This window comes from Chelonoidis abingdonii, chromosome 6, assembly GCF_003597395.2.
Source record: "Chelonoidis abingdonii isolate Lonesome George chromosome 6, CheloAbing_2.0, whole genome shotgun sequence".
NCBI classification, from domain to species: domain Eukaryota; kingdom Metazoa; phylum Chordata; order Testudines; family Testudinidae; genus Chelonoidis; species Chelonoidis abingdonii.
In genome coordinates, this window is record NC_133774.1 from 6,358,168 (window position 1) to 6,381,248 (window position 23,081).

General features: G+C 48.6%; 1 protein-coding gene across 1 annotated transcript; it reads left to right on the plus strand.

The window, feature by feature from the left end:
- Positions 1-95: 95 nt before the first annotated feature.
- LOC116824499 (aquaporin-7-like) lies at positions 96-21,888 on the plus strand. The gene is made up of 6 exons (XM_032779846.2): positions 96-473; positions 6,813-6,939; positions 14,577-14,714; positions 16,766-16,884; positions 20,509-20,726; positions 21,629-21,888. The coding sequence occupies exons 1-6, from the start codon at positions 384-386 to the stop codon at positions 21,786-21,788; spliced, it is 852 nt and encodes a 283-aa protein (XP_032635737.1). The 5' UTR covers positions 96-383; the 3' UTR covers positions 21,789-21,888.
- The last annotated feature ends 1,193 nt before the right edge of the window (positions 21,889-23,081 follow it).

Consider the following 23,081-nt stretch of genomic DNA (forward strand, 5'->3'; position numbering starts at 1 on the left):
TAAAAGATTATGAAGAATTAGCGAGGTTCTAGGAACATAACTAAGATGTTTATAGTTCCATCTCCATGGGGACAGACTCTACATGGTGCGTGCAGGGTTTGTTTTGTCTCATAGCAGAAATGCAGATCTGTGTAATATTCATTTACCTCATAATTGCCCTGGTATTTCACAGTGCAAAGATGAAAGGTTAAAAAAAAAAGAGGAAGGGGGGACTTTAAGGCTAGTGGTTCCTTCATTGGTTTATTTCTCTTTAACCAAATGATCTGGGCTGTGAGAGAATAAAAGGAAGGTGGTAAGTTTCAAAGGGTAACTTAGTTCTGTGCCATGAGATCTGCTCTCACAACAGGGACAACATCTGCTGCGAGCCGAATCCGGAGAGCAAAATGCTGGAGAAAATTAAGAAAGCGCTCACGATCAGAAACAGAACTGTCAGGGAGGCACTGGCTGAGGCCTTGGGGACATTCCTCCTGATGGTAAGGAAGAGACACTGTTTGTGAAAGTGCGTGCATGGCTGATGCATACATTTCTCTAGTGAACTGCAGGTTCAGCAATGTGCTGTTCTCATTCTGTATCCCCTTCAGTGCCTGTAGCACTGGCAGGTTATTAATGTTTAACTTTGAGCTGTGGTTATCATGTCTGGCAGCTTTGTATGAGCCTTGAGAGTCTATCAAAATGCTCCAAGGAGAAAAACAAGACAGAAGTTAGCAGAGGCAGAGAACAGGAGAATCAGGAATGGAGCAGCTGGGGATGAAATGACTCTTCTATGAAAGAACAACAGACATATAGAAATGACACCAAGCAGCAGCTAATTGTTAGCAAAAAGCTGGTTATGTCAAGGAGGCACCTGTGCTGATTCTCTCTCTACACGCATAATAGAGGTCAGTATTATTATCCCCATTATACAGATGGGGAAACTGGCAGAGAAATGAAGTGTCTTGTCCAAGAGCACAGTGAGCCAATGGCAGGATCTGAGCACAGGGCTGGGGAGCAGACCTCTCGCCTTCTAATCCCGACTCTGACAGTTACTGCTTCTTAAAATCTTCTCTGTAAAATGGGAACAATAATATTTACTCACCTCCAAGGTATGTTGGGGGTTAATTAACATTTGTAAAAACCCACTGAAGATAGAGCACATTATCGGATCATTTTAATTACTGTAATTAAAGCAAACTGGGAATTAGCCTCGGGTTGCATTATCCTAGCAAATGTTGATCTCCAGATCACACACAATCTCCCCCCTTGTTGTTGACCATGCCTGGTTTTGGTATTACTTCACACGCACAGCGACTGACAGTAGAAGCAGGTACAGGCCTTTAGTATGAGACCACCTGTTTTCCAGCTAGATTTCTTCCTAAATAGTGACAAAATGTCTTTCAATGGATGTATTTAATGGTGTCCTACCATGAGATGGCCTGAGTTTCTTAGGCATGCAATTGCTAATATATGCAAAAATGCTGCTGTTATTCTTATGCATTTGTATTGTGAAAGACTTGAAAGGCCCAATCTAATTCAGATCCTTATTGCGGTGGGTGTTGGACAGACGCAGGTAAAAATGACCATTGCTCTGAAGAACTCCAGCAGCTGTACCTGCAGATTTGATGTACATGCACTTAGGGTATGGCTACACTTGCAACTTCAAAGCACTGCCGCGGGAGCGCTTTGAAGTGCGAGTGTGGTCGCAGCGCCAGCGCTGGGAGAGAGCTCTCCCAGCGCTGCACGTACTCCACATCCTCTATGGGTGTAGCTTGCAGCGCTGGGAGCACTGTTTATACTGAGGCTTTACAGCGCTGTATCTTGCAGTGCTCAGGGAGGTGTTTTTTTCACACCCCTGAGCGCGGAAGTTGCAGCACTGTAAAGCACCAGTGTAGCCATGGCCATAGATTGAAAGCTCTGTCTCTGTTATGGTTATTCAATGCCTAGCTCAGTGCAGTCTTGGCCTTGCATTATAGTAAGATAAATAGGAATTACGATTGGGTAGCTGCACGTGCCTGTGACTCTTTATACATTTGCCTGGCTGTTTGCATGCACAAACATCCCGTGATTGCTTGCAGTGGTGATGATTGGACTCATTCAAATTCGGACATATACACATATAGTTCTTCACTAGGAGCTCAGCAAACAGCTTTCTTCTTTCATAGCTTCTATTTTAGTTTTAAAAATAAGAGAAAGAAAAAAATAGAATCTAAGTGTAAAAAGGGACTTGCATTGACCCAGTGTGCTGCATTCTCAGGCAACCTAGCAGAGCTCGAGTTAACTAACCTGACTCTGGCTGATCCTAAAGGTAAAATACAAAGTGATGATATTTTGGAGCAGTGCCTGGTGATGCAGTAGATGGAATTTTGAGCCTTGTATCTACTTTACTAGACAGGAAGGCAAGAATCTTTCTCAGTGGTTTTGCCTAATTGGAGCCAGGACTCCATATACCGAAGAGTTGGGATAGGGTCCAGAGTGACCTAGACAAATTGGAGGTTGTGCCAAAAGAAATCTGATGAGGTTCAACAAGAATAAGTGCAGAGTCCCGCACTTGGGATGGAAGAATCCCATGCACCACTACAGACTGGGGATCAACTTTCTAAGCAGCTGTTCTGCAGAAAAAACTGGGGATTACAGTGCACGAGAAGCTGGATATGAGTCAGCAGTGTGCCCTCGTTGCCAAGAAGCCCAACAGCATATTGGACTGCATTAGTAGGAACGTTGTCAGTAGATCAAGGGAAGTGATTATTCTCCTCTATTCGACACTGGTGATGCCACACCTGGAGTACTGTGTCCAGTTTTGGGCCCCCCACTACAGAACACTCGAAACAGATTTGGAAAGAGTCTAGTGGAGAACAACGAAAATGATTAGGGCGCTGGGGCACATGACTTACGAGGAGAGGCTGAGGGAACTGGGGTTATTTAGTCTGCAGAAGAGAAGAGTGAGGGGAGATTTGATAGCAACCATCAACTATTTGAAGGGGGGTTCCAAAGAGGATGGAGCTCGGCTGTTCTCAGTGGTAGCAGACGACAGAACAAGGAGCAATGGTCTCAAGTTGCAGTGGGGGAGGTCTAGGTTGGATATTAGGAAACACTATTTAGCTAGGAGGGTGGTGAAGCACTGGTTACCTAGGAAGGTGGTGGATTCTCCATCCTTAGAGGTTTTTAAGGCCCAGCTTGATAAAGCCCAGGCTGGGATGATTTAGTTGGGGTTGGTCCTGCTTTGAGCAGGGGGTTGGACTAGATGACCTCTTGAGGTCTCTTCCAATCCTAATATTCTAAGATTCTTGTCAACTAGGAGACATAAGAGGGACCCACAGGCATTTTGGAGACCAACATCTTCTCAGCCTGTGACCATCTTGACTTAGAATCTTCCTCCTTAAGAAATGGAGTAGACAGATGAACAAGATAGCCCTGTGGGATATTACACATTGGTCCCTCCCATTAGGAGCTGAGCAGCAAACACTTTATCACTGTAGTCTAATGTAGCCTTCACAAACACACCCTTGCAGCAATCCGCCCTTCCCTGTAATACGTCTGTCATGGGGAAGGATTGGCAATGCGCAGTGCAGGATCTTCTAGGATTCCTGTTACCATTTATTTGCATTACAGTATCTCCAGGCAGGACTGGGCCCCCGCATGCCAGGCACTGCCCAAACACATATTACATGCAGTCCCTGGCCTGAAGAGCTGACAGCCTGAATTAGAGCAAGCCACACAATCAGTGGGCATAATGGACATTGGAGGGGGAGAAGGAGGGAGGACAGAAGCAGCAGGGATAATGAGGGGTTCCAAGCCAGATTAATACTTTAGAATATAAGTAAATATCATCAAAATCCCCATGATCCATGTGCCCAGGCATCTGCAATTGGAACAATCACCTTTTGTACCTTGCAGGCCCTTAGTGAGCCAATGCCATGGACTGGGTCCATGATGTGCATCAGGGTCTGTGACTAATATGCAATGACTTCGTGGGCTCTTCACCTCCTTAGCAGGATGCTGGTTGCAGAGCACACTTGCCCTCTTGTGCCCCCTCCTGGCCTAGTGTGGTGATGCAGGCACTTCCTACCTCAGTTTCCCTTCCATCAGTGCCCCTGAAGAGCCCTACACAGTCCAAAAGGATGCAAGACAAAATTCCTCTGCTGGGATAAACTTGAAATTTCACAGCCCTCTTCTTTTGGGCCTGTGTTTCTCCACGTGCTTCTATCCCTTCTCTCTCTGGGAGCATCTCCCTGAAACAGAGTCCTGATGGCCTCTTTTCAGGCTCAGATGCTCATTATTCAATTAACTGTCTAGTAAGGTGAGTTCCCCTTAAATTAGCTTCTTATTGGTAGCCTGGCCCCGGACTCTCCTTAAAGGGGCCAGCAATCAGGCGACAGTGTCCCTACAATGCTCTCGCCTTAGTGTGTTGTGGAAAGGGATTCACCAGCTGAATCAGGATAGAGGAGCAGGTTCATTAGAAAGGAGAAAGCTTCTGTGTGCATGCAAGTAGCTGGTAATAATCAGGTGTGACTGGAAGCGAAACAACCCATGAAGAAATCAGATGGTCTAAGAGAACTTCAGGGAGCTGCTTTACTGTTTGCTGTAGTGTGGCAATGACTCTTTTACCAGGAGCTTCGAGAACAGTAGAGCCACTGAGGACCATGATGTGATTCACTGTGTGGCACTAACCACTCCAGCGAAGGCAAGGAAATTCATGGAGATAACTCACAATAAGTCCAGAGCAAAAAAAAGTCAAATTTCTCTGGTAGCTCACTCTGCTATAATTCCATTGCCAACGGACTCTGAAGGACGTGCGTCTTGGTCACTTCTATTGACTGCAGGCCTCATAAAATCTCCCTAAGTTGATGGAAAGAGTCATTGACTTCATTGGGCTTTGGATCAGGGCCTGACAGCAAAGGGCCTTGTTAGCTCCTGAGAGTCAGGGAACAGCAAGAGAGGAAGAAAGAGAAGGTTATAAAAACAATATATTTGTCACAGATCTGGGATTAGAGTTTTACCGGAGCAGCCTTAGCACACATGCTTCAAGTACTGAGTTTGGTCCAGCTGACAGGAGGAGCAGTGAAAAGAAATCCTTTACTGAGAGCACAGAAAGCAAATGTATAAAGATACTGTGAAAGTAGAATAAATTATATTGTAAAAATAGAAAGGATTAAAGAAATACTGTGTATACCTTTAAGCAAAAGAGCTGAAATGCTGCAATCCAGGTGTCAGGAATGCAGACATTAAGGAAGCAATAATTGCTCCACTTAAGGGCGTTTGGTGAAGTATTAGCCTTAGATGGATAAGAGTTAGTAAGGAAGTAGGATATGCATGCTGTGCCCCAGGCAAATTTTAGAGTTTTGCTCTCTTTGTCCCTTTGTTTAGTTCCCGCTCTTTTATCTGTATAAATAAGATAGTTTGTGTCTTGCATGGTGCTAATATTATCTGGGTGTTATTAGCAAAGCGCTCTGCTAATAAAACAGAGTGGTCTGACAAACTGTGAGTCCTGAATCCAACTTTAACAATACTGAGCTTGATAGTCACAGTCAAACCCAGGGCCCATGTCATAAACAGATGGTTAAGGGTTAATGTCTCTTTTACCTGTAAAAGGTTAAGAAACTCAGTGAACCTGGCTGAGGACCAATGGGGGGGCAAGATACTTTCAAATCTTGGTGGCGAGAAGTCTTTGTTTGTGTTGTTTGTTTTGTTCGTTGTTCGCTCTTGGGACAAAGAGGGACCAGACGTACACCCAGACTTTCCCAATCTTTCTGAATCAGTCTTTCATGTTTCAAAATTGTAAGTATAGCCAGGCAAGGCAGATTAGTCTTATGTTTGTTTTCTTAACTTGTAAATGTGTCTTTTTGCTGGAAGGATTTTTACCTCTGTTTGCTGTAACTTTGAATCTCAGGCTGGCGGGGGTGGGGGGAGTCCCTCTAGTCTATATAAATCTGAATACCCTGTAAAGCATTTTCCATCCTGATTTTACAGAGATAATTTTTACCTTTTCTTTCTTTAATTAAAAGCTTTCTTTTTAAGAACCTGATTGATTTTTCCTTGTTTTAGAATCCAAGGGATTGAGTCTAAACTCACCAAGGATTGGTGAGGGGAAACAGAAGGGGGGAGGGTTAATTCCTCGTTTGTTTAAGATCCAAGGAGTTTGGATCAGTGTGAAGCTTCCCAAGGCAACCCAGAGAGGGGAAAGTCGGGGGGGGGGAAGGAGGGGGGATGATTTATTTCTCCTTGTTTTAAGACTCAAGGGGTTTGGATTTGTGTTCCCCAGGGAAGGTTTTGGGGGAACAGGAAGTGTGCCAAACACTATATTTTTGGCTGGTGGCAGCGTTACCAGATCTAAGCTAGGAATTAAGCTTAGAAGGGTCCATGTAGGGTCCCCACATTTGTACTCTAAAGTTCAAAGTGGAGGAAAAAACCTTGACAGCCCATTACAAATCTGTTCCAGATCCCGTTCCAGGTCCCTGAGTCTGTCTAAAACACACGCATGTGGATGTGACTTGGAGGTAGCTGTAGCTTTCCAAATGCAACCTTGAGGCGATGGACACACGAATGCATACAATCTGCCCATGGATCACTGGAGAAATTCCTGTGGGTTTGGGTCTGTTTGTTTATGTAAAATTGCTGATCCCTGGCTTTTCCCTCTGTTCTCTCCCCACGCCACCCACCCCCACACTATATCCCCATTTAGGCTTCCCACTGATTTACATTTGGAAAAGAAGGTGCTCTGAAATGAGCTGGAAAGGAGCTGTGAAAGGGATTTCTAGAGGGTGGTGATCTCTCAGCTGTCCTGCCTGCCAGCAGCCATAGCAAACTGTGTGACGCATGACTCTCTTTCTCTGCATCAGTTCTTTGGTATAGGTGGTGTTGCTCAGGTGATATTAGGAAAAGGAGAATTTGGGAAGTATCTGAGCATCAACTTGGCATTTGGAATTGGTGTGACTATGGGGATTCATGCAGCCGGCGGCATCTCTGGTGAGTAGGACAGCGCTGCAATGAGCTAGTACCAGTGATTATGGTGTTGTTCATCCTGTAGTGGCCAGAGGTACAACTGAATGGTTGGGTTGCCTCCTTTACTCTTCTGGGCCTGATCCTGCAAAGCACTGAGCACCGCCAGCTCTGGGGCACTTGATGGGAGATGCTCAGTACCTCCTGGGAAAAGGAACTGGTGCTTTGCTATCCAAGCAGTGCAGGCCAAATCCCAGTGAGTGAATGAATGACTGAGGGGAGAACCTTGTAACACACCTGGGTGCTGAGAACCTGGAAAGTGGAATGGTGAGTGGAGGAGATTCCATTCTTCTAGGAGCAGCGTGCAGCAAGGAGCCTCAGCGCTGAAATCTCCACCTGTGCACGGCTCTCTGCTTCTGTGCAGATGGCCCTGTGGGTCTCCTGCACCTGCCCAGAGCTCTGGGATTCCTTGATCTAGGGATGGTCCCACTTGTTCATTCCAGGATGGTGGTGTGTGGCAAACCCCACTCTCAACAGCAGCATTTGGGGAAAACTCAGCAAACCACAGAGTTTCCCTCCCACAGCGAGAGGCCATCTCACCCCATGGTGATTGGAAGCCAGAGAACATTTCCATGTTGCCCAATTTAAAATGCTTCTAGATGTTTAAAGTGACACCATCCCTGGCAGGCAGCCCCTAGAGAAAGAAAGGGATGGCAACAGGGAGATAAACAGATTAAGGAATGGCTGAGATGGCTGAGAGAAAGATAACCGTGTAGTGTCTAGTGAGCCTTATGTGGCACTGATGTTACCTCCTGCAAAATCAGTGCTCTTCTCCTCGTCACCTATTGTATATGGAGTGTTGCCAGTGAAGGTAAAACAGCTAATGGCTTATGAGCCTGATACACACACACACGGGTACATATTGAGGATGGTGGTTCAGGGAAACAGTATCATATCTTTCCTGTGATCGGTCAATCCCTCCTTTCCTCTCTAATCTCTGCATTCATCTGCCTTGACGGAAGAGACTGGGCCCCATGCTGGCAGGAAATTAAAGCAAATCTTGGTTTTAATATTTCCAAATGAGGGTTTTTGTTTGTTTTTTAGATTTGAGGGGAAAGATAGATTTCCAGGGCTGGGGATAGGGAGGGTGTGCTGCAAATGAAAAGCAAATCTCTCCTGCATTTGAAATCTGCTCTCACTGTTAATGTGGAGATTAGCAGATCTCCTCTAGTGAAAGTGGACTGGGTGAAGAGGACTTCTCTGAGTGCTTGCTCACGTCGATTCCATTGTAGGAATCCCATGTGCGTGGCCATGGAGACGTTTGCCTTAGCGGTACTCATAGGGTTGGCTGTGGTGCCCTCTGGAGTGCAGTGCTCATGGTACAGTATATCAGGTGTCGCCAGCCCTGTGCCCTCTCAGTTCCTTCTTACCGCCCATGGTGGTCAGTCAAAACGCCTCATGGTTTCTTAGCTAGTTTAGCCTCCTGCTTTACCTGTAAATAGTTTTAATGGTTGTTAGTTAGTGGTTAAGTACCCGTTAAGTGTTTAGTTAGATAGCGTCCCAGCAAGGACTTTGCCTCCTGTGGGGCATACCCCACTCTCCAGGTTTCAAGCCCTGCTTGTCCTGTAACAGGCCTATGCATGACAGCTGTCTACAGCACCTCAGGGAAACCATATAAAGGAGCATTGTCGCATCTGCTAGAACTTTCGTCCACAGACACAAAGAGAGCATGACATATGCCTCAGGGCACTCCTGATGCAGGCTGCCCTGTGCCCAGCTTCAGAGCTGGAGCAGCCCAATATGGCACCCAGCACTTCAACTTTGGTGCATAGCGTGCCTCCAGCACCAGGGCCCTCCTAGCACCGATCCCCATCACTGATGCTGAAGAAAAAACTAAGAAGGTGGCACTGGCCAAGTCCAACAAAGGGGCTTTGCAAATGACCCTGCTCAGGCCTCACGCCCACTCTGGGCCCGCTAAAGAGTTTGGCTGTGGGGAGTTCGTCCCCCCATAAGGACCTGGTGACTGGTAAGTGGCCTAGGTCAATGGCGCAGCTGACCCCCTCTGAGGGCCTGGCGCCAGGAGAACTGAAAGTGCCACAGCCAATACCACGTGCAGCAAAGGAACCAGCTATGGCTCTCCGTGAGGGCAAGCCCGGCGCCAAGGCCTTGCACAAGTTAGGTGAGCGCCAGTGGTCTCTGGAGCCAAGAGAGAGCCCTAGGTCACCACGTTCTTGGTCTCTGTGCCGACCCAGGTCTCCATCCTGTTGTTATGGACTGTTGGCACCACGCTTCCGATCCCCCTTGTTATGCTGAAGCTCGCCCAGGCATAGTCGATCTTCTCTGCACCAGGTCTTCGTCACGCTGTCAGTTGCGCTCGGAAGCGACTCACCAACCAACTGCCCAGACCTGTCCTGTCCCTTCCTTGACTGCCTGTTCCCTTACTGTTCAGCTTGGTCGCATGTTACCTCAGACCGTTGGGTCCTGGACATAGTGGCTCGGGGCTACACCCTGCAATTTGTGGCCGCCCCTCCTTCCTGCCCCACCTTCCCTGTCCCTCTTTAGGGACCCTTCTCACAAATGGCTCCTTGTTCAGGAGGTTGAGAACCTCCTATATCTGGGGGCCGTGAAGGAGCTTCCTTGAGAATGCAAGGAAGAACAGTCTAATCCTGCTGCTTCCTAATCCTGAAGGCAAAAGGGTGACTCAGACCCATCCTGGACCTGTGTGGCCTCAACAAGTCTCTTGTGAAGTTGAAGTTCCGCATGGCATCCCTGGCCTCCATCATCCCTTCTCTGGATCCAGGGGACTGATACACCACTCTTGATTTAAAAGATGCTTACTTTCATGTCTCTGTCTTCCCAGGGCACAGATGGCTCCTGACCTTTATAGTGGCAGGGTGCCACTTCTAGTTTCCAGTGCTTCCCTTTGGCCTGTCCTCAGCCCCCAGGGTATTCATGAAATGCGTGGCATCGGCGGCGGTTTACCTGAGGCAAGGAGTTAAGATCTTTCCGTATTTTGACGAATGGCTTATCAAGGGCAAGTCTGTGGAGCAGGCCCAGAGGAGACTCAGTCTGGTGCGCTCCACCTGCGGCACTCTGGGTCTCCTAATAAACATGGAAAAATCCATGTTAACGCTGGTTCAACTCATAGAATTCATTGGTTCTCGACTCCACGCGAGCCAGGGCCTTCCTGCTGGAAGTGCACTTTCAAGCCATGTCAGACTTGATCGGCCACATACAAATCCAACCGCTTACCATGGCCCACATATGCCTGTGACTGTTGGGCCACATGGCCGCATGCACCTACGTGGTAAGCCATGCCTGGATTTATCTGAGGCCCCTGCAAGCGTGGGTGGCCTTGGTCTGCATTCCCAGAAGGCACCCCCTGGACCTAGCGGTCACGGGGCCAAGCCATGTCCTCTCGTCTCTGGACTGGTGGTGGGATCCCAAGACAATGCTACAGGGAGTCCCCTTCGTGACCCCATTGCCCTCGCTCACTTTGGTCTCGGACGTGTCAGACCTGGGCTGGGGAGCCCATTTGGGTGCAACACGACCCAGCCCTTCATATCAATGTCATGGAGCTCTGGATGGTTCACCTGGCATGCCAAGCTGTCTTGCCCCACCTGAAAGGCAAGGTGGTACAGGTCCTGATGTAGCACATTGCAGCAGTATCGTCCATCAACAGGCAAGGTGGTGCCAGGTTTTCGACCCTCTGTCGGGAAGCTCTCAACCTCTGGGACTTTTGTGTGCAGCACGCCATTCATTTGGTGGCCGCCCACTTGCCGGGAGCCAAGAAAGTCCTGGCGGACATAGGTGCCGACTCCGTGGGTGCTCCGGACCTGGAGCACTCACATGGAAAAATTGGTGGGTGCTCTGTACCCACTGGCAGCTCCCTGTCCCAGCTCACCTCTGCCTCCTCCCCTGAGTGCGTCACCATGTCCTGGTTCTTCTTCCTCCCTCTCAGCACTTGCGCTGCGAAACAGCTGTTTCATGTGACAAGCCTGGGAGGAAGGGGGGAGGAAGAGGAATGCAGCACGCTTGGGGGAGGAGGTGGGGCCGAGGCAGGGATTTGGGGAGGGATCCAATAGGGGCAAGGAGGGGTGGAGTTGGGGTGCAGACTTTGGGGCAGGGGTGGAGTTGGGGCATGGGTGAGTGAGTGGCACGAGCACCCATTGGTGCCGAAAAAAGTTGATGCCTGTGCTGGCAGATTGCCTCAGCAGGACATTCTCCTCTCACCACAAATGCTCGCTCTATCCAGAGGTGGTCAGCCTAGTTTTCTGCAGGTGGGGGACTCCCCAGGTGGACCTGTTTGTGTCTAGATAGAACAGGAAGTGCCATGTGTTCTGCTCTCTGCTGGGCAGAGACAACGGCTCCTTGTCGGACGCCTTCCTGATCCCATGGTTGGGAGCGCTCATGTATGCCTTCTTGCCAGTGCTGCTAATCCACAGGGTCCTGCTCAAAGTGAAGCAAGACAAAGCAATGGTTATCCTCACAGCCTCGTCAGCACTGGTTCACCATGCTCCTGTCGGCAGCCACCCCATTGCAGCTGCCTCTTAGGCCGGATCTTCTGTCCCAGAACCACAGGAATCTGCTGCATCCGGACCTGGCAGTGCTGCACCTGACAGCCCAGTTTCTGCGTGGCTGAGCGGGGAGGAGCGGCAGTGTTCCACCAGTGTCCAGCAGGTCCTGCTGGGCAGCAGGAAACCCTCCACCAGGACTATCTATGCAGCAAAATAGAAGCGGTTCACGTGTTGGGCCTCGGATCACCGCATCCGGGCGGAGCAGGCCTTCCTGCAAGTCATCCTGGGCTATTTGCTATATCTGAAGCTGCAGGGCTTGTCGCTGTCCTCAGTCAAGGTGCACCTGATGGCCTCTCAGCTTTCCATCCCTCATTTCACAGCAGGTTGGTCTTCGCCCATCCCATGACGGCGCAGTTCCTGAAAGGTCTGGAGTGCCTTTACCTACATGTCCGGGACAGGATGAAGGGTTGCCTGGTGTCTACCCAGAGAATCTTGTACTGGATCATTGCCTGCATCTGCTACTGTTATGAGCTGGCGAAGGTGCCCCCGCAAGCGGTTGTGATGGCCCAGTCGACTAGGGCACAGGCATCATCGGTGGCCTTCCTTGCTCAGGTATCGTTCCAGGAAATTTGCTGTGCTGCGACCTGGTTGTCCGTCCACACATTTGCCCTGCACTATGCGCTGATCCAGCAGGCTCAGCTGATGCTGGTTTCTGCAGAGCAGTACTCCAATCTGCGAGCCTATGAACTCTGAGCCCACCTCCTGGGATTCTGCTCGGGAGTCATCTGTAATGGAATTGACATGAGCAAGCACTCGAAGAAGAAAAAATGGTTGCCCACCTTTTTGTAACTGTTGTTTTTTGAGATGTGTTGATCATTCAATTCCATCCCATCACCCGTCCTCCTGCCCCTCTTTTGGAGTTGTTGGCAAGAAGAAACCAAGAGGGCGCAGGGCTGGCAGGGCCTGATATACCGTGCCATGAGCATGCCAGCCCTACAGGTCTCCTACAGGCCCTAAGGCAAAAGTCTCTGACGGCCAAGCACGTCAATAGAATGGACATGAGCAACACACAGAACAACAGTTACAAAAAGGTGGGTAACCATTTTTTTTTCTATTCCATGATTAAATGTGAGTTGGGTCTGAGCTGCAAAGGGGGTTGAGATGAGGTATCAACTCAGCCCATTATGGGTCAGTGGCTGGCTGTGAGGTTCACTCTAAAACCCACTTCAGGGCTCTTTGGAGCTGGGGTTTTGGTTTGGCTCCATCTCCATAATAAACAGACAGGAGATTTCTAAGAATGGTCTGTAGATACAGAGATGAAGAGAGTGGATCCCAAACAACTGATGTCTGGAGATGGTGGGAATGGTAGAGGAGGAAGAAATAGTTACTGCTTTCTAAATCTGTTTGTATCACAAGAGAAAACCTTCCATCTTCCCATCCCCAGGAAGGCTTAGCTCAGCGCAAAGATCAAGGTGATTCTTGTCTTTTCAGTTCAGTTCTAGGGCCCTATGTCAGCTCCTCCTTTAGTCTGAGTTTTGCATATTGCTTTTCCTCCTCATAGGGTGGGTGTGTTCATTTCACTGAATGCGAGGGTTTGATAAAGAAAATGTGCATCGTGGGTCTTTTCATACAGAAAAGAGGGGCTGGTTGGAAAGGCTGGAGAATGGGAGCATGATAATAATAATTTGTGTTACATAGTACATACAGGTGCCGACCAAGATCAGTTTTCCATTGTGTTCAATGCTATACAAACACAGAGCAGACATAACCCCTGCCCTGAGGACAAGACAGAGAAGGAACTATCTGAACTGGAGCAGATCTTTTAGAAAAACATCCAGTCCTGTTTGTAAAATGGTCAGGGATGGACAATCAACCACAACCCTTGGTACATGTTCCAGTGGTTAATTATCCTCACCACTAACAATTTACTACAGGGGAATTCTGAGGCAGAGACAAGAATTGAGTCCAGTTCCAGTCCAGTACCTGAACTGCAAGACTGTCCTTCCTGTCAAAAGCAGAAAAACTCTCTTGCCTCATTAGAAAAACAAGTTGGCAAGAGGCTAAAATAAATCCATTTTGAGACTACGAGCTGAGCTCCTTGGGACAGGGGCTCTACCTGTCCTGCTCAGTTCCTTTGGGTGTAACTGTAATCTAAGTAATGATTAATAACAGTGAGAACACGCTTCCCAAGGCAGAGCTAAGCTAAAGACCTTTCTGGCAGGTTATTGCTAAGATATAGTGTGTTCTTGTCTTTTTGGCTTTGCTCCTCAGCCCTTCAGCTATGGCTCTCACTTGGAAATCCCAGGGCTTGTCATCCCCTCCCTATATCTCAACCTTTTACTTTAAAACCAGACATAGGGCCTGATTTTAGAGGTGCTGAGAACCTGCAGCTCCCACTGACTTTAGGGGAGGTTAGTCTGCGTTGCCCTGTTTAGGATCAGGCCCTCGGCGCTTTTCACCATGTAACTTATGGCTTCAGGTGAAAGGGAACAGTACATGGACTGTCGAGCAGAAATGCTCAGCCAGTGTGTTACTTCTCAGAACCCAGCATGTATCTGTGATGGGGCCTGATTCACCATTACCCTGCACCTTGAGTCGTTATTTACACCTGTGGAGAGTGATAGCACATGGGTGTAAGTGATACTGTTGGGATTTGCTTTACAATGTGCCGGGCATGAATCAGGGCTCAGTGAGCCCATAGGTGTGTTCCCTGCTGCACTCACTGTGCTGGAAACAAATGGCAACTTAGCAAAGCATGGGAGAACATCTCAAGCTCCCTGATGCATGGGATGGAGCAATGAACTAACGCACTGGCAGCAGGAGCTGGGATACTGGTGATCTCTTCCAAGCCATACTCGGAATCCAGAATGGTAGCCAAGCACCCAAGAATCAGACCTGCTAGAGGCACCCTTGCTATTTCCTGGAGGGACTGGCTCACCTGCTCCAGCAGTAGATATAAGCTTCTGAATTCTTGGCACTCGGTGTTTTGGGAGCAGAGGTCCAGGATTCTAGTCTCAGTGTTAACCATCAACTGTGGGGCTTTAGAGTCGTTGCACTGGCATAGACACGTTATTTGTGAAGCAGATGTAATATATATAAATGTGTGTGCGTGTGTATTTATACATATATATGTATGTTTTTAAACAGGAGCTCACATGAATGCCTCCATAAGCTTCACACACTGCGTCTTAGGAAATCTCTCCTGGAGAAAGCTGCCAGCTTATATAATTGGCCAGTTCCTGGGCTCCTTCTTGGCAGCATCCCTAGTGTTCTGCATGTACTATGGTATGGTTGCTTTTCCAGCGTTATGGGAATTGCTGGGAATGGATTGGTTCTCTTGCTGTTCCTGATCCACTGAAGAGATGAGTCTGCTGCAGCTCCCAGTGAGGGATGTGAATCCTGCGGCTCACTGTAGGGACTCAGACCCTGCAAAGCTGAGTCTGAATTTGATCCCTGGTGGTAACCACACTATTATGTTTGTCCTTGAGTATATTCCTGTGTCTATATTAGATTTATATAAGGTGAGAGCTCTTATCTGCCTTGGGATCTCTGTTCATAATCAAATATACAACTCAGTGCTCTCCCCTCCCACTCACCTCCAGCAATTCCCCGACAAGAGAGTTGGGCTTATTTAATAGAATAGAATATTAGGGTTGGAAGAGACCTCAGGAGGTGTCTAGTCCAACCCCCTGCTCAAAGCAGGATGAATCCCCGGACAACTTTTTGCCCCAGATCCCTAAATGGCCTCTTCAAGGATTGAGCTCACGCTCCTGGGTTTAGCAGGCCAATGCTCAAACCACTGAGCTATCCCTCCCCTTCAGACCACCATAAGGGCAAATCCCAGTGTGCTCAGCTGAGAATGCCTGGCAGCAGCTTCCAGACAGCTAAGTCTTGGGATCATTAATTTGAGTCCTCCACTATCTCATCTATTGTTGTGTCTTGGGGGATAGGGCCCTCTCTTGGCTAGCCATGTAGGGTATGTCTACACTGCAATGCAAGCCCAGGATTGGTAGAACTGAAGTTAGCAGGCCCTGGGTTTGTTAACCTGGGGCTTGAACATCTCTATTCCTTTGTAACCCCAAGTTAGGAAGTGTTGAACCCCAGAACCTAATCTGGGGTTCCAGCATTTACACTGGATAATGCAAGCCTGAGTCCAATCACCCATATCCCAGACTGCCTAGTGCCCTCCCCAAATATGGCTGCTCTAGCCTTTTGTTCATGGCACAACATGGGAAAACATGACTGTCCATCAAACTTGACTATGCAGAAGACAAAGGAAGTCAGCACGTGGGATACTTTTGGTGGACTCCCAGAGCATGAGTTCAATGGGGCTGTATCAATACTGCAAAGCAATAGGGCCTGGACTCTGGGTCCCAACCTGACGCATGCTTGAACCCTCCACCACCGGGGGGTTGTGGGACCCTGGGTTAGCATAATTTGTGTGTAGACAGAAGGAGGGTTAGGCTTGAGCCTGAGTTCAAAGTCTGGACTTACACTGCAGTGCAACCCTGCTCACATAGCCTTATAGATCATAGCCAATAGCTTGCAGTGCACCCAGGAAGGCAATGCATTTGCTGGAAAGCAGGTGTCAGGTAGTCCCGTAGTGATCAGGCAGCTGCATTCTGAGACAGCCAATGCTTTCAAAGGTCTGCAAGTGCCACCCCAAGTGTTGTGCCTTGCAGGCAGGCCTACTAGGAGTCTCAGGGCTGAGATTACTGTGGTGAGTCTGGAGCCCGAAGGGAAGGGTGCAGACCTAGCAAAGGATGCAGGCGGATATGGCCTGCTTTTAAAAACTGAGTAGCTGCAGCTGCTGTTGACCTCCACTGCGGTGTGGTAGGGGGCTCATCCCCACTGAAAGTCTGGACAAGAAGGGACTGGCATTTATTTTTCTGCCAGCAATTCCCAGGAGGGGGAGCTGTTACGGGCCAGCTCAGGCATGTCTGAAAAGTCTGGGGGGAGGGAACAGAGAAGCAGCCTCTGTTCTTCCCAATAGGCCCCAGTGCTTTCCTCACCGGTACCTGTAGAGTTCACATCCAAGCCTCTGCTTGTCAGAGAGGCACACAGTAGGGGCTGGGAGCCTGTGGACATAATAAAGTTCTGCTGGGAAAAGTCTCAGGGAGACAAGATATCTCACTTCCCTGGGAAAGGAGTGGCTGCTTGGCCACGTCTCTTTCCTCCCCTCCACTCTGTCTTGTGCCTGTCCTGACTGCAATCGATGTGTTTGCATTTAGTCAGGGTGGGACCTCCTTAGCTTGCCCTCATCACCACAGTCTGAGGGCCTCTGTGTGGGCCAGCCTCAGCAGCAGGGTTAACCCCATGTCTCCGCTTTCTCCTAGATGCACTGTGTGAATACTCGGATGGACACTTCATTGTGACGGGACCTAATGGCACAGCTGGAATCTTTGCCACCTACCCTGCTCCGTATATGACTCTGCTGGGAGGATTTGTAAATGAGGTCGGTACCCAGGATTTCTCTGCCATGTCACCGTTGTGTTTGGAGCACAGCTGTGGTCACAGCTGCCTCGCTTGGTCACTAGATGCTGTTGCAGGTTTCATGCAGAGGACTGTTATTAAGTAGCAGTAGCATGCTTAGCCCTGTAAAAGACACTTCAACTGCCCTGATGAGCATACAGTGGAGGATGTTTGGCTGCGGCACAGGGGGCTGAATTTAAAGTTGACTAGCTGTAGTATTGTGGCTTAACTGGCAGATGAGTGCATGGAAACAGCACAGAGGAGGGTGGCTGGAGTCTTAGTATGGGGGAGTGAATGATCGGTACTGAAGCAGAGCTCCGTTTGGAAACATCTGTCTGTTCCAACAGGTGCCTGCTCTGTAAGGCACTTGGTTGCTACTGAGAATGTTTCAAACTTTTTACAGTTTTTTGTTTGTTTTCTTTCAAAAATTATTTCCATGGTCCATCACCGTTGAAATGTACCCAGGGTTAGGAAAGCATCAGTACCCACTCACACCCTGTGGCAGTGAGGGAAGGGCAGACACATAGGGGGCTTCTCTGCTCCCTGTGCATCATGGAAGGTTATCTGAGCCAGCTCCGAATAGGATGGTGGAGAGAGTTGTTGGGAAAAGGCTGATCTTGTGATTTCAGCCCCATGGTGGAGCAGTACAGAGAGAATTAGGTGCCTAGAATGAGGCTCCTAGGGTGGACCCGGACAGGGTGAAGTCTGGAGGATCAGCTCTCCATGTGCTGCACATTTATGACTAACTTCCCCCCTTTCTCACTCTTCATTCTTTTAGCACGTGGCTCCTAAAGTTGTGGCTTCCAGCTGTGAGAATATTGGTGGTTTGTTTTTGCTCATTGCTAGCAGTCAGGCTGCTGCTTGGTTGTATGTTAATTTCCATGAAGCCATCGACTCTGGCATTGTGAATAAATCCTCTGCTGCTGGCGGAGAGGGCAGAGATGTGCTCTGGAATGGTGATTGTGTCCAGGACACCCTGAGGGTTTACGCTCTGCTTGAGTTCATGGGAGTTACGGGAGCACTTCTCAGGATCAGATCCTACAGCCCTTTAACCCTCTGTTCATGGAGTGAGATGCAGAACATCATTCCTTCCCTTCAACATTGTCTCTGCTGTGATGAAATTACCGTTGCATCATCTCCACTGGGCTGTGCAATAATTTTGGCAGCGCTGTAGCAGCCCTGCTCTACAGGGGCATTACTCACCTTGCTGGCATGTGGAATCCATGTAAACCATGTTCTTCTATTGTTTGGGATTCATCTTCTGTTACAAGTTCTTTTGCTGTGGACCCCACTCCAGGCTTCTTGTTGAACACTCCCTATTTGTTTATTTCCAAACATAAGCCTTTAAAAATTCATGTCTCATATATCAGGGTGAAGAAGCCTCTTTGGGGTTCATCAGCACTATAACTTGAGTTGCTGTTTCCCTGCTCTGTGCCCCCACTTCTCTGTGTGGGCGCAGCATCTCCACCGTGTTATGGCCAGAACTACTTGCCAACATTCTCATTCAAGGCAGAGACCCCTGCCCTGCCAGGAACTGGTCAGAGAGGCTCTGTGAGTTTGGCTGCAATCCTGGTGACTGTGTGAGGGTGAATGCATCTTCCCAAGACATGTTTTGCTTGCACTAGTCCAGGAGGTGAGAATCACAAGCCTTCCTCAGAACCCAAATACTCTGGCCATGGAGCATGGTGCAGCTGTCAAGCAATCAGCATGACTGCAGTCCACCTTAAAAACCCTTCCCCGGTTCTCTGCGTAGGGATCCAGGCAAGCCTGACTTGTGGGGGACAGCAGCAGGAAAGCCACTTCACAGTGCAGTTTGCTCCCTCTTCCACTCCTCAGGGCATTGCAGGGTACGAGCTCCTGCCTGACTGAGGGATGGGAAAAGGTGGAGGTGGCGTTGTCATGCCATCCACCTTGCAGAGTGTGTGGGTTAGTTACTGATAATCTGGGCTCTGGTGCTGTGGAACACCCCTGTACATAGGGTTCTGGGCTCCAAGTTCATGTCTGCACAGTTCCAGCAGGAGCTGTGCCGAAGGCAGGAGCAGAGAGAACCTGGGGGCCAATAGGGGAGCAGAAGGAGCCAGAGCCTCCACTGATCCTTATAAGATCTGCCATTTTGGGGCCAAACTTGCTCCTTCTTCCACATGGGGAACAGCCTGATTTAGGAGGGACAGAGGCATGTAGGGCCCTCTAATCCATTCTCCAGCCAATGCAGGACCAATTCCCTCCAGCTCCCTAATTATCACTAGTGTGTCATCTGGTCTAATATGAAATGTCTCTAAGCTATTCCTTGGTTTCATCCCATAGCTTCTAGTTACAATTGCGTCCCTTGTCCCCACCGTGCCTGTGGAGCAGGAGGATCTGGGTTCTGTCCTGGTGAAGTTCTGAATGGCCATGGTGTGTAACATAGTGACAGCTGTAGAGTCTCCAGGTGTCCCCAGATTTGTTCCATCTTCTAGGCAATGTAGAGTATGTTACTGCTGAGGAAGAAGATGAATGACAGTGAGAGCTCCCAGTAGCTACAAATCTTCAGCTCCCATTGATGTGTGTGTGGAATAGCTGCAAAAGGCAGAACCTTACTATCTATGGGCAAATTCTCACAAAGTGGGGAGGGACAAATGCTGTCATCTCCAACAGAATCCTAGCCCAGGATGGCTGGGATGCTGTAGGGCTAGAAATGGGAGCTTTTTTCCATCAGCAAGTGGGGATTCCAACTTCCCAACTGGGCGCAGATCCTCTGAGTCTTGCTGACATAATTGACCTGAAAGTCATGACACTTTTACATCTAGAAAAACTATTTGGGCTCATTGTTACAGGTTTTTATGGCTCCCTCTGAGTCTGGTACAAGTGGGCTCAGAATAACTAAGGCATTTTGGCTTAGAGGTGGAGGGACATGAAAAATAGTTTATATAGACACACTTACACATGTATAATTATGTTAGTGGCTATTGTACTGTGGACACACTCATTTGGAATGGGGCAAGACCCTCTGTTTGCTTCACATACACTGGCTGTGACCAGATACGAACAACTTCTGGTTACTCCCAACCTTGGCCAGATTCAAAATGGTGATCTGGAGGCAAAATGCTTCACAATCCATCTAGTCCAGGGATAATGTATCTTTTCAAATTGTCAGTCAACCAGGATGAGGGTAGTCTAGCCTAGAAACTGGAGTGGCCAGCATGCCTAGTGGTCAAAGTGGGCATGAGTAGTCCAGAGCCAAAGCCAAGAATCAAATGAGAGGGTAGGAACTGGATACCAGAGCCAGGATTAAGCCAGAGTCAGTAGTCAGAACCAAGGGTCAAACTGGAGGGCAGGAACTGGAGGGAACATGGGATCAAGGAGGGGTTCAAGGCAGGAGCAGCAGGAACCAGATAACACAGGAGCATGCACCAGTATGCATGTTGAGAAGCCAGTGAGCTGCTGCAGCTGCTGGCTTAGGAGCCAGCCTGCTGGCCCCTGCAGCTAATCAGGTGGCATGGCTAATCAAGCAGCTGCTGCAGGTCCTGATTCCTGACTCTGGGCTCTGCTCCTTTCACATGTTTCAGTGACTCCTTTTGGCCTCGACATGCACTTCTCTACTGACCTGTGCTTTCTCCGGATCCCACAGTTCCTGGCCACAATGGTGCTCATGCTGTGCATTCTTGCCATCTATGACAAGAAGAATAATGGAGCCCTAGAGGGCACTCAGCCTGTGATCACTGGGCTCCTGGTGTTAGTAATCGGCATGACAATGGGAATAAACACTGGATATGCAATAAACCCCTCCAGGGACCTGCCTCCAAGGATCTTTACTGCAATAGCAGGCTGGGGAATTGAAGTCTTTAGGTAGGTTACCTTCTTTCCTTTTACTCTGTACTGATTGCAAACATGTGACCTGAAAAATGTGTTAATACAAGGTAAACTCTATTAACCCTTATTTAAAAAGCACTTTAAGGGAGAAACTAATCTCTGACCAGTTGGAATCCCAGTACGCAAGTTGGTTCCCTACTCCAGTGGGAATGTTGCCCTTTCATATGCCACAACATTCAGCCAGCATTCTGACAGGTCGGCACAGAATCTTCTTGGTCCCATTCTGACTGCTTTGTCTAACATATTTTAAAATAGTAGCTAAGGGTGAGCCACCAAATAATCAAAACACATTTCAACAGGACCAGGATCTACTCGTAGTGGATGTGGATATAGACAAATGCCATTCACAGTGAGATTAAGTGAGAGTCGCACATTGTTTCAATGTATGACAGCATGCAGATTGCAATTCCCATTACAGCAACGATGGTTGTGTGGGTACGCAAAGGACTCAGACCTGGTTTCTACTCCTTATGCTGAAATAGGTTTCCTGTGTGACCTTGGGAGAGGCATTGGCCTTCTGTCTTTCTGATTCCGTCTGTAAAATGTTGATAATACCTGCAGCCCTCAAAGGCTATTCTGAGCCTTAATTCATCTAGGGTCTGATCCAAAGTCTACTGAAATCCAGGAGAATCTTTCCATTGATTTTTGGATCGAACCCTTGAAGTCTTTGAGATCCTCAGACAGAAAGCTCTCTAAATATGCAAAATAATATCATAGCTCACCTCCCTCAAGTATGAATGCATTCTGTGGGGAAAAATAACTTGGCTAGATTAGAATTTGACTCTGTAGCAAAGACAAACTTAGCTTAGCTAGAGTAGAATATGACAGCAAAGCGAATGTTCTGATTCACCAGAAACCTGTCCTGTCTTTTCTTCTAGGGCTGGAGATTACTGGTGGTGGGTCCCACTTGTAGCTCCAACACTGGGAAGTCTTGTTGGTGCCTTAGCCTACAAACTCCTAATTGACTTTCACAATCAGTCTGCCCTGGAAGGCGGAGATAAGAAAGGAAAGGATGATTTGCAGACTAACCATGTGTGATGTCCAAGTGTTGCTAGGACAAAGCTGGAAAGGAAAGTTCGGTCAGCCACATGACTTCATCACTGGATCAAGTGTTTAAACCTGCCTTCATTGAGTTTTTGTTTTCTCACCACTAATTAAATAACACTCAATAACTCAGTGGAAAATGTCCAAGAGACATCCGTTGCACCTGTAGTTATTTACTTACACAATCTATAGATGTAAAAATGGAGGGTGGCTTGTAAAAGTCTGTGCAACTCAATCAGATTAGCTGGGATTTTTGGTGGACAGAACAGTACTGAGTGGGGCTGAAAATGGCTCTGTTCTAAACTTCAATGGACGTTTAACTTTTTTTCTTTATGGAAACAATCAGAGGTGAAAGTAAGCTGGTACGGTCCGGTACAGCATACCAGCAAGAGCCAGTACGCCGTGCTGAACTGGACCAGCTTCCCCAAGCTGGCGATTTAAAGGGCCCAGGGCTCCCTGCAGTGGCTGGAGCCATGGGCCCTTTAAATCGCCTCCTGAGCCCCGTTACTGGAGCCTTGGGGTAGCAGCAGCAGGGCTCTGGCGGTGATTTAAAGGGCTAGGGGCTCTGCTGCGGTAGCGGCAGCCAGAGCTCCAGGCCCTTTAAATCACTCCTGAACCCCAGGGCTCCCAGCTGCCTCTGCAGCTGGTAGCTCCGGGGATGATTTAAAGGCCTCGGGGCTCCCAGCTGCAAACGGAGCCCCTGGGCCTTTAACTCTTGATTTAAAGGGCTTGCGTATTTAACAGCACCACCTCTTCTGGTTGAGGCTGTGCCTCTTCTGGTTGAGGCCACGCGCCCTGCTCAGGACTCCGGTGTATTGGTAAGTCCTTTAAGTTATTTTCACCCTTGGAAATAATACACCAAACCCCATCACTCAGATGGAAAAAGCAAAGCCGACTGATTCCACCCACGTAATTTGCAGCATCCTAAATGTGAAATTCACTAGCTCAGAGTGGACTAGGGATGAGTGAGTGAATCACTGAGTGGCCTCTTGTGTATCCCTGTTATTGTTTCTACACTGAACAAACAGGTGCTCATGAAAGGTTGTCACCCACCCTCAAAGCCAAGACAGTTGGGGCAAAAAAGGGCTGGACAAAAGGCTCTTAAAGTCCCTGATGCAGCTGGGGGCGGATTCCCTCAGGACAGCGACCACAGTAAACTGCCTTGCCAGGACCCCCTGAACTTCTGGTGTAAGGGGCATGCCAGGGACAGGGTTAAGGAGGACAGGAACCTGTTAGGAGTTGGGCAGCTGCACTGCAGAGATTCTGAGCTGTGTTGCCAGACATAGG

Excerpts from the sequence above, each read along its gene's own strand:
- LOC116824499 (XM_032779846.2), top strand. The coding sequence starts at position 384 with ATGCTGGAGAAAATTAAGAAAGCGCTCACGATCAGAAACAGAACTGTC. Across the intron at positions 16,885-20,508 it reads TGGGAGGATTTGTAAATGAG|TTCCTGGCCACAATGGTGCT; the intron begins GTCGGTACCCAG and ends CGGATCCCACAG. Across the intron at positions 20,727-21,628 it reads TGGGGAATTGAAGTCTTTAG|GGCTGGAGATTACTGGTGGT; the intron begins GTAGGTTACCTT and ends CTTTTCTTCTAG.